Source organism: Thunnus thynnus, chromosome 18 (genome assembly GCF_963924715.1).
Source record: "Thunnus thynnus chromosome 18, fThuThy2.1, whole genome shotgun sequence".
Classification (NCBI taxonomy): Eukaryota; Metazoa; Chordata; class Actinopteri; order Scombriformes; family Scombridae; genus Thunnus; species Thunnus thynnus.
This window is the reverse complement of record NC_089534.1, coordinates 15,659,178-15,673,131: the sequence shown is the minus strand read 5'-3', so window position 1 is coordinate 15,673,131 and position 13,954 is coordinate 15,659,178. Positions and strand designations below refer to the sequence as shown.

The 13,954-nt window shown below is 39.0% G+C and overlaps 1 protein-coding gene and 1 long non-coding RNA gene across 5 annotated transcripts; both read left to right on the top strand.

Moving 5' to 3' along the window:
* Positions 1–1,597: 1,597 nt before the first annotated feature.
* Positions 1,598–4,615, top strand: LOC137169576 (uncharacterized). The gene is made up of 2 exons (XR_010924489.1): positions 1,598–2,697; positions 4,133–4,615. It is a non-coding gene; the product is annotated as an uncharacterized lncRNA (long non-coding RNA).
* Positions 4,616–7,384: 2,769 nt separating this feature from the next.
* Positions 7,385–13,454, top strand: eif2b4 (eukaryotic translation initiation factor 2B, subunit 4 delta). 4 transcript variants are annotated; one of them, XM_067573011.1, is made up of 14 exons: positions 7,385–7,462; positions 7,926–7,963; positions 8,072–8,252; positions 8,346–8,561; positions 9,419–9,501; positions 10,395–10,421; positions 10,984–11,075; positions 11,179–11,293; positions 11,634–11,710; positions 11,840–11,942; positions 12,077–12,204; positions 12,525–12,702; positions 12,799–12,979; positions 13,114–13,454. In XM_067573011.1, exons 1-14 carry the CDS (start codon positions 7,441–7,443, stop codon positions 13,311–13,313), a joined length of 1,641 nt encoding a protein of 546 aa, XP_067429112.1. In that variant the 5' UTR covers positions 7,385–7,440; the 3' UTR covers positions 13,314–13,454. The 4 variants fall into 4 exon arrangements, with proteins under 4 accessions (XP_067429112.1, XP_067429114.1, XP_067429111.1 ...); XM_067573010.1 differs by having other exon boundaries at positions 7,417–7,462; positions 7,920–7,963; XM_067573013.1 differs by lacking the exon at positions 10,395–10,421.
* The last annotated feature ends 500 nt before the right edge of the window (positions 13,455–13,954 follow it).

Here is a 13,954-nt window from a genome sequence, read left to right as displayed (position 1 = left end):
ATAAAAATAACCTCACTGACCCAATTTGTAGATAACATGCAACCCAACCGCTGAACTCCAGAGCTGTCTTCCTCTCATTTTGGCTTAATTGTTCTTAAAAAAGTGACTCAAAGACCTTGTTAAATCACACTAACTGTTTGTTTTGTGAATGTTTTTTTAATTTTTTTTATTGGGATTCATTTAGATCTGTAAATGATCACCAGACTGATGATTGGAACACAAATAAATAAAACAGAAGAGGGGTTGACAGATGAAAAAAAATCACAGGGTAAGATGAGATCTTTTGCATGATGCATGACACATGATGAAAGAGAAACAGATGATTAGATGAGAGTCTTTGGCTGATAGTTGCTCTGTGAGCCAGTATGTGACAGTGATCAGCTGTCCCGTTAAGAGGAACAGCAGGATTATGATTTGTGTCTTAACCATTGTGTCCGGTGTGAGCGACCAAGAATCCACTCAACAACAAAAGTCATTTGATATTTCTAGCACCCAGATATATCTGGCGAGGCCTTGGCGCATAGCTGACATTAGTGGAAATGTTGCATTTGTGATACACCCTGGCCCCGGGCCATGGGAAATATCGAACAACTGTCGAATTTAGACAACATCCTGCGGCAGAGAGAAAAACGGGAGCTACAAAGATTCGATGGGGTGCTATTTGTGGACGGCGGGTGCCTCGAAAATAGCGAGAGCGTTGGGTTTCAATATAAGCCCCCCTCTCTGAGCTCGAGCTTTCTGTGAATGAGGCCCGGGTTCCTATCACACCCAACCCCAGGGCTGATTTTAGAACACAGGTGTTGACCTTAGTGGAGCGGCTTGTGCTTGCAGCAGAGGAAAATGAACCCCTGAGCTCGGCCCGTTTGCCTCTACAGTATTGGTAATCACCGTATGGTCACACAGACGCTTCAAAACAGTCAAATATGGATCTACAGACTCTATATAGCTACTTAGAAGATATTAACAGCAAGTATAATGACAAAATCATTGATAATCAGTGGTTAAATGGCTGAAGATGGCTGATTAGCTCTTGAGAAATTGTTGCACTTCATTTCTGACCCTTTTAATTTACAGATTTTGTTACATTTTCAACATCTTGATTGTTCCCTCCCCTCTGCAGTAGCTTCTTTTACATTCACTGCTGTTTTGTCAGTGTCATGGTGGCAAGATGGTCACCTTGTGGCCGCTGGTGCTTGTTTTTATGGTGCCACAAGCACACCCATATAACCTATTCACACTTCTCACATATCACTGGTGGTGCTTCATTAACGGAGGTTTACATTACAGTTTATCAAAGGATTTACTGCATTTGGTTGACCGCAAGGCAGATTGATGTGTTTTTTTGGCTGCCTCACGAAAGCTGTTATCTCAAGCCATCGTGTCATGACATGAAATTGGCTTGAAAATGCTTTTGTCACAAGCTCATGAGACTCTATAAATGCTTTTGATAACAGTGAACGTCACTTTTTCCAGCTATACTGTAAACAATACAATGAAACCAAAGTGAAGCCCCAGCAACCAAAACGGGATGAAACTCAACCTTGGCTTCAGCTGTGACTCATGGACTGCTGTAACTGCTGTTCTGACTGTACCCCCAAAACCAATAAAACACGCCCATCCTGCAGTTGCTTCCTTGTTTCTCTCTATCCCCTCTCTTTCACCCTTTTTTTTCCAAAAAGGAGCCATTGACATACGGTGTAAAATAGAGGCAGGGTGGGGTGGGGGCTGAACAGAGGAACGGCAGGGGTGTAGGGTGTCTCGAGCCCAGTGTGAACAGCTGAGAGGTGTGATTTCACAGGCTGGCTCCCCCCTGTCAGGGCCCTGATTGGGCCGGACAGGAGGCGCAGGAGAGGCCCGGGCTTCTAAAGGACACCAACAGGTGGGAGGCCGCTTTGGAGGGGGGCGCTCCTGGCGGGATAGAAAAGGCCGATCTGCAAGGCCTGTAGTGGGCACAATCCACCGGCGAGATACGGAGGAGGATGGTTGATCTGCAGGAGGGCTGAGGCTCAGAGAGGAGAAGGAGCAGGGTGAAATTGGGGAATGGTTGTCAGGAAGTGGAGGGATAGTTAGAGGAGTTTGGGCTTCAGGGACAAGGAGTAAGATTGGTCTGTGAGTTTTGACTGAGCTGTGGGAGAAGAAAATGATAGTTTTTCAGTTTAATCTCTGCTTTTAGAACAACTTTGCACACAGCTTTTCTTTTTGTTGGTAAATGTCAAATGTTTTACTTTGCAAGACCAGGAATGGGTATAACAGTTAAAGTTATTATACTGAGTCCAGTATCTTCTAGATTCATATGTTCAAGGCCTGACTTCTTCAGTTTCTTTGATTTGCAGCACCATGTGAGTAAAATCAGGCATCAGACCAGTTGTTAGATGTTTTCTCTCAGTTTTACGATAGAGAGCCTGACACCTCTGTCAGGTGAAGGGGAAGCTGAGGTGCGATACAGGAAAGAATCCGGAAATTTGGTTACCTGACATGTGTTTCTTAGAGGAGCCGTCACAGTCTAATCAAGGTAGTCTCTCTAATGGCCATTTGGTTTGGAGCTGTACTGTAGCAGTGGTCAGATATTTCAAGGAAGTCACCGCTAGATAGACAGTAAGAGTGTAGGAGAAGCTGGCTGAAGCCACAGTGGCCTCCGTCTCAACCTCAGCTACTCATCATGAGGAGGAGACACAACAGAATATATATATAAAAAAGGTGAGTAAAATATTTAAAATCTATTCAAGCTTCATTTTATTTCAAATGCGTGCCCTTTTAATATTGATATTTATTCATTTTGCTCTTAAAACAGTTTTATGTATTTCATTTTGACACTGTTGTTGGGATCAAAATGGCATAATGTTTAGGAAACAACACAGATGGTGACCTTTGTTTGCTGGTCTTTGCCTCGCCCTTCAGAGTTATTCAAACACATGGCAGTGTAAAGTTACTGTGACAGACAGTTCAGCATCATCACATTGGCATTATCCATCAAAGGCTGGTAGAGAGCAGCTTGAATTTTCCATGTGCTTATTATCACAGACAAATATTTTTTTATTTTTCCTCCTAGAGGGTCAAACTTTTTGCTTATCTTAGAAGACAACTGTATAGGAAATTAAGCCTCAAGATGTTGTAACTAGAAGCAAACATATTTTACTTTAAATTAAATTCAAATTTTAATTCCATCAGACAAAACTTTGACTTTCTAGCAAGTTTGTGGCGCAGATGATCGAGGCCGCCATCACGTGTTTCTCCAGCCCCGTCCCTTTCCCTCTCTGTCACAGTTAACCATTGTTAAGCCGGTTGTTCCCGCTTCTCTGCAACTGTGACTATGAAAGGGTGCTTTGTGTCCGCTGAGCAGTGAATCCAGTTGTTGCCCCTTGTGAGGACATGCTTCCTTATATCCCCATATTAATACACCACTTATGGAATGTAAGGAAGTGTGTGGTTTCAAGGGGACTTGAGCGCCAACCGCACTGCAAAGAAGAGACATTTCTGACTGTGTGTGTTTTTTATTCCAACGGTCATTTTTAAAACTGAATGACAGTCATGACAGATGGATTTACATTCAGCTATATTGTCTGAGCATGCCTTTGTTTGTTTTATGAGACAGGTGTGTGTGTGTGTGTGTGCATGTATGTGTGTGTGTGTATGTATGTATGTGTGTGTGTGTATGTGTGTGTGTGCGTGTGTTGCAAGACAACAGGTGAAAGGCCTGTTCCTCTCCTTCAGCTCAGGCACATGTACAGTTAGCATTACTCCCGGGGCATTGCTGATCGGGTCTCAGGGACTTCTTGAAAAATTCCTGCCCTGCCCCAACCCCTGACAGTCAAGGAGGATTGACAGACCACAGCTGTCACCCATTATAGCAACCACAGGACTCTCAAAAAAGGCAGGGGGAGGGGGGGAGGGAGGGAGGGCAGAGATGTGGAGTTGTCACTGAGGGGTGAAGGTTTCGCTCCTGTTGGCTGGATTTGGAAGGAAATGTAGGGAGATGTCACTGGCTGTCAGGGTTCCCATGCCTCTAAATAGGAACTATCTGCTTGGTAACATGGGAGACACTTGTTTCCATGTTGTAACTATGCAGGATATGTCCAATGTTTAGCAGAACTAAGTCATTTATGATTTTCTTCTTCTCTCTGTGTTTCATCAGGTAAGGCCAAAGAGGACATGAAAGCCTTCAGAGGACCTTCTATTTCCTCTCTTTCTCCTGTTTCCTACGTCCTCTACCACTGTAACCTTCCCTCTTACCCTCCTCGCTGCACTCCCCCCAACCCCCCACCCCCCCCTCTCACCCCCACCCCCACCCCTCCTCCCGCTCTCTCCTGTCTGTCTCTCGCTCTGCCTCTTGCAGCTGAAGCAACACGCCTTGCTGTGGCTGGTCAAACGGAACCAAGTCAGGTGTTTCTGTGAGGTTTGGTCCCCTTCAACCAGCTACTGCGTCGTGAATTCAGTCAGCAGACACCGGCGTGGAATCAAAGACACAGAGGCGTTGTGGTGTAATGCTGCATATTCTGGAGGCGGTAGTTCAGTGACTATAATAGATTGCTTCTTTTCTTTTGTGGATCGGAATTGGTTGTTTCCTCTGTTGCAATGCTTGTTTTGAAAAGGAAATAAAAGATTACTGACAATGTAAGGTGTTGAACTGATATTCCTCCAATTGTCTTTAACAAGTCAGGAACAAGGAATGATACAAAATATGTAAATATGTTTCTTTACAGTAAGTAAATAGCAGTTGAAAATGTATTAATTTAAACTTGAATTGTACAACCAAAAGCTCAATTAACAGTTGAAAGATATGCACACACCATTGCCAACTATATCCCAATATAAGGTATGAGTGTTTGTTATGAGATGTACAGTATGCAGATTTGACCACTAGCCCATGTTTCCATTCAAAAGTCTATTTGGTAAAAAAAAATATGTGTCATTTGTAATTCAGTTACTCATTCATAAAATGCTCAGAAAATCAGCAAACACTAATTTATGGAGCTATTCAGTTTCATCCAGACACTTAGATAATAAGTGCACAATAGAAGTTACTACAAAAAGTACAAATTTGGGTTTTTTGTCATCATTACTATACATGAATGAGTAGCACCCAAAGCCTTGAGTCTATTATCGTGTGGAATTTATATGTATTGTATCATGTGTCATGTATGTGTGTATGTATTATATCAGCTTCATTTTTTATCTTTTCCAAAACAAAGATCAGAACTGTCTGAGGTGAAGTTACATATTCAGAATCTGACAGTACACACTGGGTCCACTCCAGACAATTCAGTACCATGGATAGCGCTCCTGATACAGTAATAATTTTTTTTGTACAGTAATGAGGATTTGTGGAATAAGTTATAACAAAGTATTCATATGACCAACCTAACAGCCTGTTGGTGTCCATAGATGTAGTCCTTATTGTCCTGCTGGAAATTTATGATAACAGTCTGTGCATGTTCCACACAGAAACATACAGATAGCCACACCGCAAACATAATGAACATAATGCATTAACACATAACGTTCATTCCTCTGCCTGTATGCCAACTCATTAAGATGTATCTGCACACACACACCCACAGATGAGTCTGGATCTATATGCCATGTTAGTGAGGCAGTTTGTTCAGTGCTGCTGTGGCAGAAGGGACAAAATGTTTTAATAGCACCACATGCGTTTATTATATTTTAAGCTTCCCCTATTGCTCGCTCATCATAAAGTGAGTCAAAGCTAGCAAATCCTAATAATTTAGATGTAAAGAATAAATGTGGCACATGTTGTTACACTCAGTTTAGCAAATGATGTGCTGTGTCAGTTAAAGTCTATGTAGTACATTGTCTAAGAGTTTACAAAACACTTCCCTGCATATTGATAATTGTCATAACATCACGAATAAATGACTAAAAAGGTGGGCTGAAGGAGTGCTTTTAGTTACAACATATACAATTCATATTGATTCAATTATCAGGGCTCTAGGGGATCCAAGAAATCTTCTGATTCTAAAATAATAATGACATTATTAGTAAAAGTTACCTCTACACAAAATGCAATCATGCAGCGCAGAGATCAACTGCTCAACTTCAGATGTAGTAAGAGAAATCGCAGAGAAAATAACAATTAAAAGTAGGCTATAAGTTTTGTATAAAGTTATACACAAGAGGTAAGATGAAACAGAATAAGCAGAAATACTGTACAAATAATTATTTATAATTGCAACTCTATGTAGTAGAAAGGTTTGATATAAAAAACACAAATTTAATATACATAGTCTGGCCTAAAGAAAGCTTAAAGGACAGGTTCACAGTTTTTCAAGTCTGTTTTAAAACAATAGTCAGGTGCCCAAATGAATATTGACACATGTTCTACTTACTTTAATAAATCCTCCTGTTCATTCTGACCATTAGAAGAACCCTTCATGATACACTTTCAATGTAAGTAATGGGGGACAAAATCCACAAGCCTCCTTCCATGCAATAGTGTATTTAAAATGTTACTTGAAGGCAAAGTGATTCAAATGCAAATTAGTCAAATCAAATGAATATCTTTCATTTCAAGAATTAATTGTAAAAAAAAAAAAAAAAAAAAAAGAAAGAAAAAAGACAAAAAAATGCATACATTTCTTTTATTATTTTATGAAAAGTAGTAACTAGGAACAAGGAAAGGTGGATCATTTATGATGATGCGTGATGTTGAACGAAGTAACTTAACTGTTCGGATATGGAATAACTGGAAAAGTGGACATATATACATGTCTGAATTGGCCCAGACAACTATTTTTATGTATTTCATAAAAATAGTTCAGTGTTGTATTATACAGTGTTATATTGTGTGCGCTCATGCTCATGTTTCGAATCAGAGAAAGTAAGTTTGCACATACAAGGAATTTGCCTTGGTATTGTGGTGCATAACAGTCAAAAATATATATACAATTAAATAATCCTAAATAATATAAAAGGAGAAAGAAAGAAATTTACAATTAAAAATGTGTAAAATATATTCTAAGTGAGAAGAACTGCTATAGGTTTCCATTTTAAATGGAAGAGAATGAAAAGAAATGTACAAAACACTGACAATAATAATAATAATAATAATAATAATAATAATAATAATAATAATAATAATAATAATAATAATATAATACAAGTTGTGTTAATGTAAAGAGCTGAAAACTCAATAAAAATGAAAATATCAAAAAAAGCAAGCAATAACTTGAAAACTAATTAAACCTTAATCATGTTAGAGCCATCGACTGTATATAAATATCATAGTATCACATTATTATTATTATTATTATGATTATTATTATTATGATGATGATTATTATTATTATTATTATTATTACAATAACATGAGCCATTGACAGCAGTGAGGGAAGCAGCTCTGTGACTTTGCCACAAGGGGGCGATATAGGTTTTTGGGGCTGGTAGTTTGTGCAGCAGCAGAGGAAGTGGAGCAGCATCGTAAACATGGCTGACAGTGGAGTGACAGGTGAGTTTGGGGAGTGTGTAACAGCTGGACTTTGTAACCTTTTCCAGATATTTTTTACTACTTTCTGATGGGCGCAGCGATAAAACGTCTCACACGTGTAACTCGTGTTTTGGGGTGTTTTTGTTTGGCTCGTAGCAAAGTTAATTTCCTGATGCTAACCATGCTAACGTTAGCACTACAAACAAGTTAACGGTAGCCGGAGCGCCAGACTGTGCCGTTTAACGCGATGTTATTGCATCATCCCTTCGTGTAGGTGTTTTTTAATGAACAGAATAAATGAAAACTAGACTGTGTGAAGTTGTCACTGTGATGTGAAGATGATGGGAGCAAACACGGTTTCGTTAGCATGATGTTCAGAGCCACAGACAACTGAGAGCACCACAACTGACATACTATTAAAAGTGCTACATAAGTGTGAGATAATCTGATGTAATCATATAGTCATCGACTGCTTAAATTACAGATGGACCTGGCAAGAAAGGAGACATTGAACGTGTAAAGGTTGGTATATGTTTTCCTGACATTTTCCACATTCTCACATAAGGCTAAATATCTGGCTTATATGTTATTTTCTGTCCTGTCTTCCTTCTCGACTTTGTTGATCAACAGGCTGAGGGCAAAGAGCTGACCAAAGAGGAGAAGCAGCGGCTGAGGAAAGAGAAGAAACAGCAGAAGAAAAACAAAGAGAAAAAAGATGACAAGGCTTCACAGAAGAGCGAGAAAGAGAAGAAGCCTGTCAGTTCAGCTGCTCCAGCCTCCCAACCCCTAACACAAAACACAGCGCAGAAAGGTGCGGACGGCACCAGTGGTTACTGTAGTTGGATGCATTGATTACATCTGTGAATTCACTCATTCGTTATTAATCTTTACTCTGATTCCTCAGCTCCTTCAGCAGTGCCTGCTCCTGCACCGGTCCCTGTGCCTGCCTCAGAAGCTCCTGCCCCGGCAGACAAGCCGGCTAAGAGTAAAGCAGAGCTGAAAGCTGAGAGAAGAGCTCGGCAAGAGGCTGAGAGGGCGTCCAAACAGAACAAGAAGGGAGACGTGGGCCAGCAGGCCACCGCTGGCAAACCCAAGGCACCGCCTAGTGAGCTGCAGCCAGGTACTGTAACAAACAGGATGTCAGCATATATGGTGACAGTGGTGGAATGAAACTAAGTACATTTACTCAAGTACTGTACTTAAGTACAATTTTGAGGTACTTGTACTTAACTTGAGTATTTCCATTTGATTCTACTTTATACTTCCACTCCACCACATTTCAGAGGGAAATATTGAATTTTTTACTCTGGTACATTTATTTGCAGATCATAGTTACTTGTTACTTTTCAGATTGAGATTTTACATAAAATAATATATTTCAATATTCTAACTGTTGTTTAAGTTGTCCGCTTTTTTCTTATCTTTAAAAAAAAAAAATTATGAAAATGTAAAAAAAAAAGTGATAAAGTGTATTATCATTATTTAATATTATTATTATTATTATTGTTATTATTATTATTATTATTATTATTATAAAAACCTATGATAGACTTATATATTATGATTTAGTACTATTACTAATGATCTACCCAAAGTATCCAAAACTGGCTCCACATTGATGAACTATAACTTTAAAATACTCTTACATGTATTTGTTAGTGATAAAAACAAACAATATAATATCCTATAACAATAGAACCCTCTAAAAGGAGCTGTGTAACGAGTACTTTTACGTTTGATACTTAACATGCATTTTTCTGATAATACTAAAAGTACTTTTACTTAAGTAACAGTTTGAATTCAGGACTTGTACTTGTAAAGGAGTATTTGTACTTCTACTCTCAGTATTTCTACTTTTACTTAAGCAAAGGATCTGAATACTTCTTCCACCACTGTGTAGTGAAATCACCATTCAATCAAAGTGAAATTACACATTATATACAGTAGAAAAGACTCACACCCTTCATGTGTTTTCAGTGGTGAAGAGGCTTCCTGAACATATCCAAGTGGACAACCCAGATGTTTTAAAGAAACTGGCCAAGAAGCTGGAAAGACAACAGGTTGGCTACTATAGTATATACTGTATGTTATTTCTAAAAGCCTTAAACACTTTGTCTTATTCACGACAGCTTCAGTTAAATCTAAAGCAGTGTAAGTGTACATTTATTGTAAAAACCCTACAATTCAAAAATACTCATCAGGAATACATATACATGACTTGAGTAAGGTTTTATTATAAGGCTTTATTGTTCTGTTTGAGCTTTTGCAGCAAATAAACATACATTATATTTCCTTAAATACACAGATACAAAACAAGATTGACATCTGTTGTAACACCAAGCTGTTGCAGGTGTCAGCCAATGACAGAGAAAAGGTTGTTTTCTCTCTGAGGAATGAATGATGTCAGAGAAATCTCTCGCCAACTATTTTGATAAAAGATAATCATTTTGAGTCTTTTTTTTTTTTTTTTTTTAAAGAAAAAAATTAAAATTCTGTACTTTTAGCCTCTTAAATGTGAATATTTTCCTGTTTCTTTAGTCCTGATTATCTTTGGACTGTTGGTCGGGACAAAACAAGAGACAAACAACGAGAAAATAATCCACAGATTAATTTATAATGAAAATAATTGTTAGTTGCTACCCAAATTTAGCAGAACTTAAAATACAATAGGACAAGGACAGAAAAATGTCTGGCAGACTTATTGCTTGTTTAAAATGTAATGAAAGCTTAAGAAAAAAGTACAGTATGATGATGACATCATTTTCAGGAAAAAAACAAAAGTTACACTAAAGTCATCATCACCTAATGTTAGATATATAAAACAAACGTGTGGTCAAAAATGTGGCCAACAAATCTAAAAAAACAGAGGTATCAAAAGATGATAGTGCATGTTTTGTTTGTCACACAATCATCAGTCATAACTGCATGTGATTGTACGTAACATTTCTTTCAGACACCAGAGCACAATTCTGCTACAAAGGTATTAGCCATCGACATCTGGTTGATTTACATGTGTGCCGTCGACAGTGTCTTTTAATCTTGTTTTGTATGCTAACCTATGATTGTTATTGTACTTCAACACCGCTGCTGCTCAGTCATTGCAAAGATAGACTACAAACTTATTGCTCGATCCGTGAATTCAGAGGTGGTATCTCGCTGGGATGTGTTTAATTATCTGTACTTGTTGTTTGAGAGGTCGGTAACAGTTTCTTGTTTTCTTGTTTGCTGTGCAGGTTTTTGATTGTAATTCTGCTTTCCTGTTGAAACATTATTTTTAATTGGAAAGCCTTAACAACAAAATCATACATGGAGTTCATTTTTATTTGATGTCAAAGTTAAACATGAAAAAGTCTAAATATTAATTGATTGTGGCCTTTCATATAGTCACATATGAATTTGGCTCCATTGGCTTCATTGAATTTAACTGAAGTTGTTTTTGTTATATGTTTCAGTTGTGCTGTGATTGTGGTGAAACAGTTTTTGTTATCGCCTCTGTTCTGTTGGGCAGTGATGACAGTTGACCCTTATCTGCTTTACTTCAGATCCCACTCCGGTCAGACTACGGCTACAAAGTCAGCCTGTTTTCTCACCTTCACCAGTACAGTCGTAAAGCCCCTCTAACACAGCAACTCAGGTAAACTGATTATACCACGGTACAGCACGTCGTTATCTCACAACAGTTTGATTCATGCAGCTCACTTGTATTAAATCTAATTGACAATTTTTGTCTGTGCCAGCATTCCCTCCTCGGTGATTCATCCCGCTATTGTTCGACTGGGTCTACAGTATTCGCAGGGCATTGTTGCAGGATCCAACGCTCGCTCTGTAGCCCTGCTGCATGCCTTCAAACAGGTACAGAACACAGAGCTGTCAGTCTGAGTGCTTTATCATCATATTGTCCTGTGTTTAGACTGACACAGCAGCAAAAAAAGCAAGAATTCATTATTTTATACTGTATTATTATGTTTGATTTTGTTTATAATCTAGTACATGTTAACAGACACTCCTCATAGCCGCAAATGTTGCAATTTGACTATTCTGAAAATATGTTAGCTTTCTCATATGCTTTGTCACCCTTTTCACAAACTAGGTAACATTGGAAATAATGTTTTAACAACTAGCATAAATAAGTGAGGTTAATATTTATTTGGGGCAGATAAAAGCAAACAAACTAAAAGCTCTTTTTCTTCAGGTAATAAGGGACTACACTACACCTCCAAACGAGGAGCTATCTAGAGATTTGGTCAACAAGCTGAAACCTTACATCAGGTACAAATTCAGTTTCATTTCATTCCTGACTGACTGTTGATTTGTCTGTTAATAATTTGACATTGAATTAATAACATTGAGTTTAATCTCTGCAGTTTTCTACATATGATTATTTTTTTGTTTTTGCAGCTTTTTGAATCAATGTCGCCCTCTGTCAGCCAGCATGGGTAATGCAATCAAATACATCAAGAAAGAGATCTCCAATATTTCTAGTCAGTGCAAAGAAGAAGAGGTTATTGCTTTTTATTTTTTTGTTGTATTTCAGCCACAAGTCCTACTGTACATTTCATGTGTTGTAGCTCATATATTTGATAAACATAATGTCTTTCTGACCCATTAACATTTCTCTCACTTTCTCTGTTTTAGGCAAAAAGTCATCTGCTGGACTGTATCGAGCGCTACATTAATGAAAAGATAATTCTTGCTGCTGAAGCCATTGCCAGGTCCTCCATAGAAAAGATCAGTGATGGAGATGTCATCCTAGTTTACGGATGGTAAGCCACTTCAACCAGACATGGAAGGAAAAATTTAATTATATGTCTTAACCGTGTCTGTGTTTAGTTTTGGCTGTAACGTCTGCAGTCCCTAGTTACCAAGCAGTGCTTAAATGATCTTCATAATAAAAGCAATCCTTGCATATCCAGACATAAAATCCTTTTTTAAACTCCTTTTTAACACTTTCTCTTCCCCTTTTTTTTGGTCTGGTCTCTTAAACTCCTAACTTCCTTCCTTTCTCCTTCTTCCTCCCACACTCTCTCCTTAAATCACCACCTCTTATTTCCATCTATACTTGTACTTTTTTCCCTCTACTCAGCTCGTCACTGGTCAACCACATCCTGTGCGAGGCCTTTAAGAAAGGCAGGAAGTTCCGCGTGATCGTGGTGGACAGCAGGCCTCGGCTGGAGGGCAGGGAGGCCCTGAGGCGCCTGGTCCAGAAAGGCATCAGCTGCACCTACGTCCTTATCTCGGCTGTCTCCTACATCCTTCCAGAGGTGATTGCAGAAACATGTACACATCAGAGCCCTAGTAGAAAAGTTTCTTTATTCGTTGTACATATCCTAACAAAAACTTGATCTTGGACCTCGTAGGTATCGAAGGTGTTCCTTGGCGCTCATGCTCTGCTGGCCAACGGTTACGTCATGTCTCGTGTGGGGACATCACAAATAGCTCTGGTGGCCAAAGCCTTTAACGTGCCTGTGCTGGTGTGCTGTGAGACGTACAAGTTCTGTGAGAGGGTGCAGACAGATTCCTTTGTGTCCAATGAACTCGGTATGGAAACAACACCCGGCGGCTTGTTTTGATTTGCTGAATTATCACAAACACATTCAGTCCACCTGTCTCAAATTTTGTTTTTGGAATTGATATAAAGTCATTAGATAACCCTGACGTCGTGTCATTTCCAGATGACCCAGACGACCTCATCGTGACCCGTAAAGGGAAAACCCAGCTCGAGCACTGGCAGGAAGTGCCCTCGCTCGGCCTGCTTAACCTGGTGTACGACGTGACACCGCCTGATTTCGTGGACCTGGTGATCACAGAGCTGGGAATGATCCCTTGCACCTCGGTTCCCGTGGTGCTGCGAGTCAAAAACGTGGACCAGTGAACGACCTCCGGCTCACATCACTCTGAGCCATTAGGCCGTGTCTTTGTGTCTTGATGGTGGGGTTTGTGTGCATGAAAGCTATCGTGCTTTTAGCATGCAATAAATATATATCTGAAATGGCATATGGATATGCTTTTTAAACAGAGTTCTGTGTGTTTTTATGGTAAGATGGGATAATTACAGAGATTTGTTCCGTCTGTGTTTTTAATACCGGCTACAGGAAACATGTAGGAAACATTTGATTTCCAGGATGTAAAGCAGAACAATTCCATTATTCTCCACAACATGTTCCTGTTGTTAACCACAGCGTGCAAGTTTAACTAACCAGAAATGACCCCATAATTATATTTGGATCTCGGAAGGATTTTATGGCTCATAAAGTCCCCAGACTAGTTTTTAATAACCTGATCAGCTGAAGAGGGGAAGGAAAAGTAAGACATTAACCAGGTAGTAAAACAGTCAACACAATGCTCTTGTGTCAGATTAAGCCTTAAACACAGGAGAATAAGAACAATTTACCTAAAACAGCTTAATTTTCTTGACAGTTGTCATTTATTAGTTAATGTAACATTTGATATGAACACATTGCACTCATTCAGAGATTTACGTAGTTTTGAGGTTGTTATCTGACCGTGTATTTA

What these genes read in the sequence shown, in the direction of transcription:
- eif2b4 (XM_067573010.1), top strand. Translation starts at nt 7,441, where the DNA reads ATGGCTGACAGTGGAGTGACAG. An exon ending in GAGACATTGAACGTGTAAAG is followed by an intron (nt 7,964 to 8,071) that starts GTTGGTATATGT and finishes GTTGATCAACAG; the next exon opens with GCTGAGGGCAAAGAGCTGAC. An exon ending in AGAAGCTGGAAAGACAACAG is followed by an intron (nt 9,502 to 10,394) that starts GTTGGCTACTAT and finishes CATTTCTTTCAG; the next exon opens with ACACCAGAGCACAATTCTGC.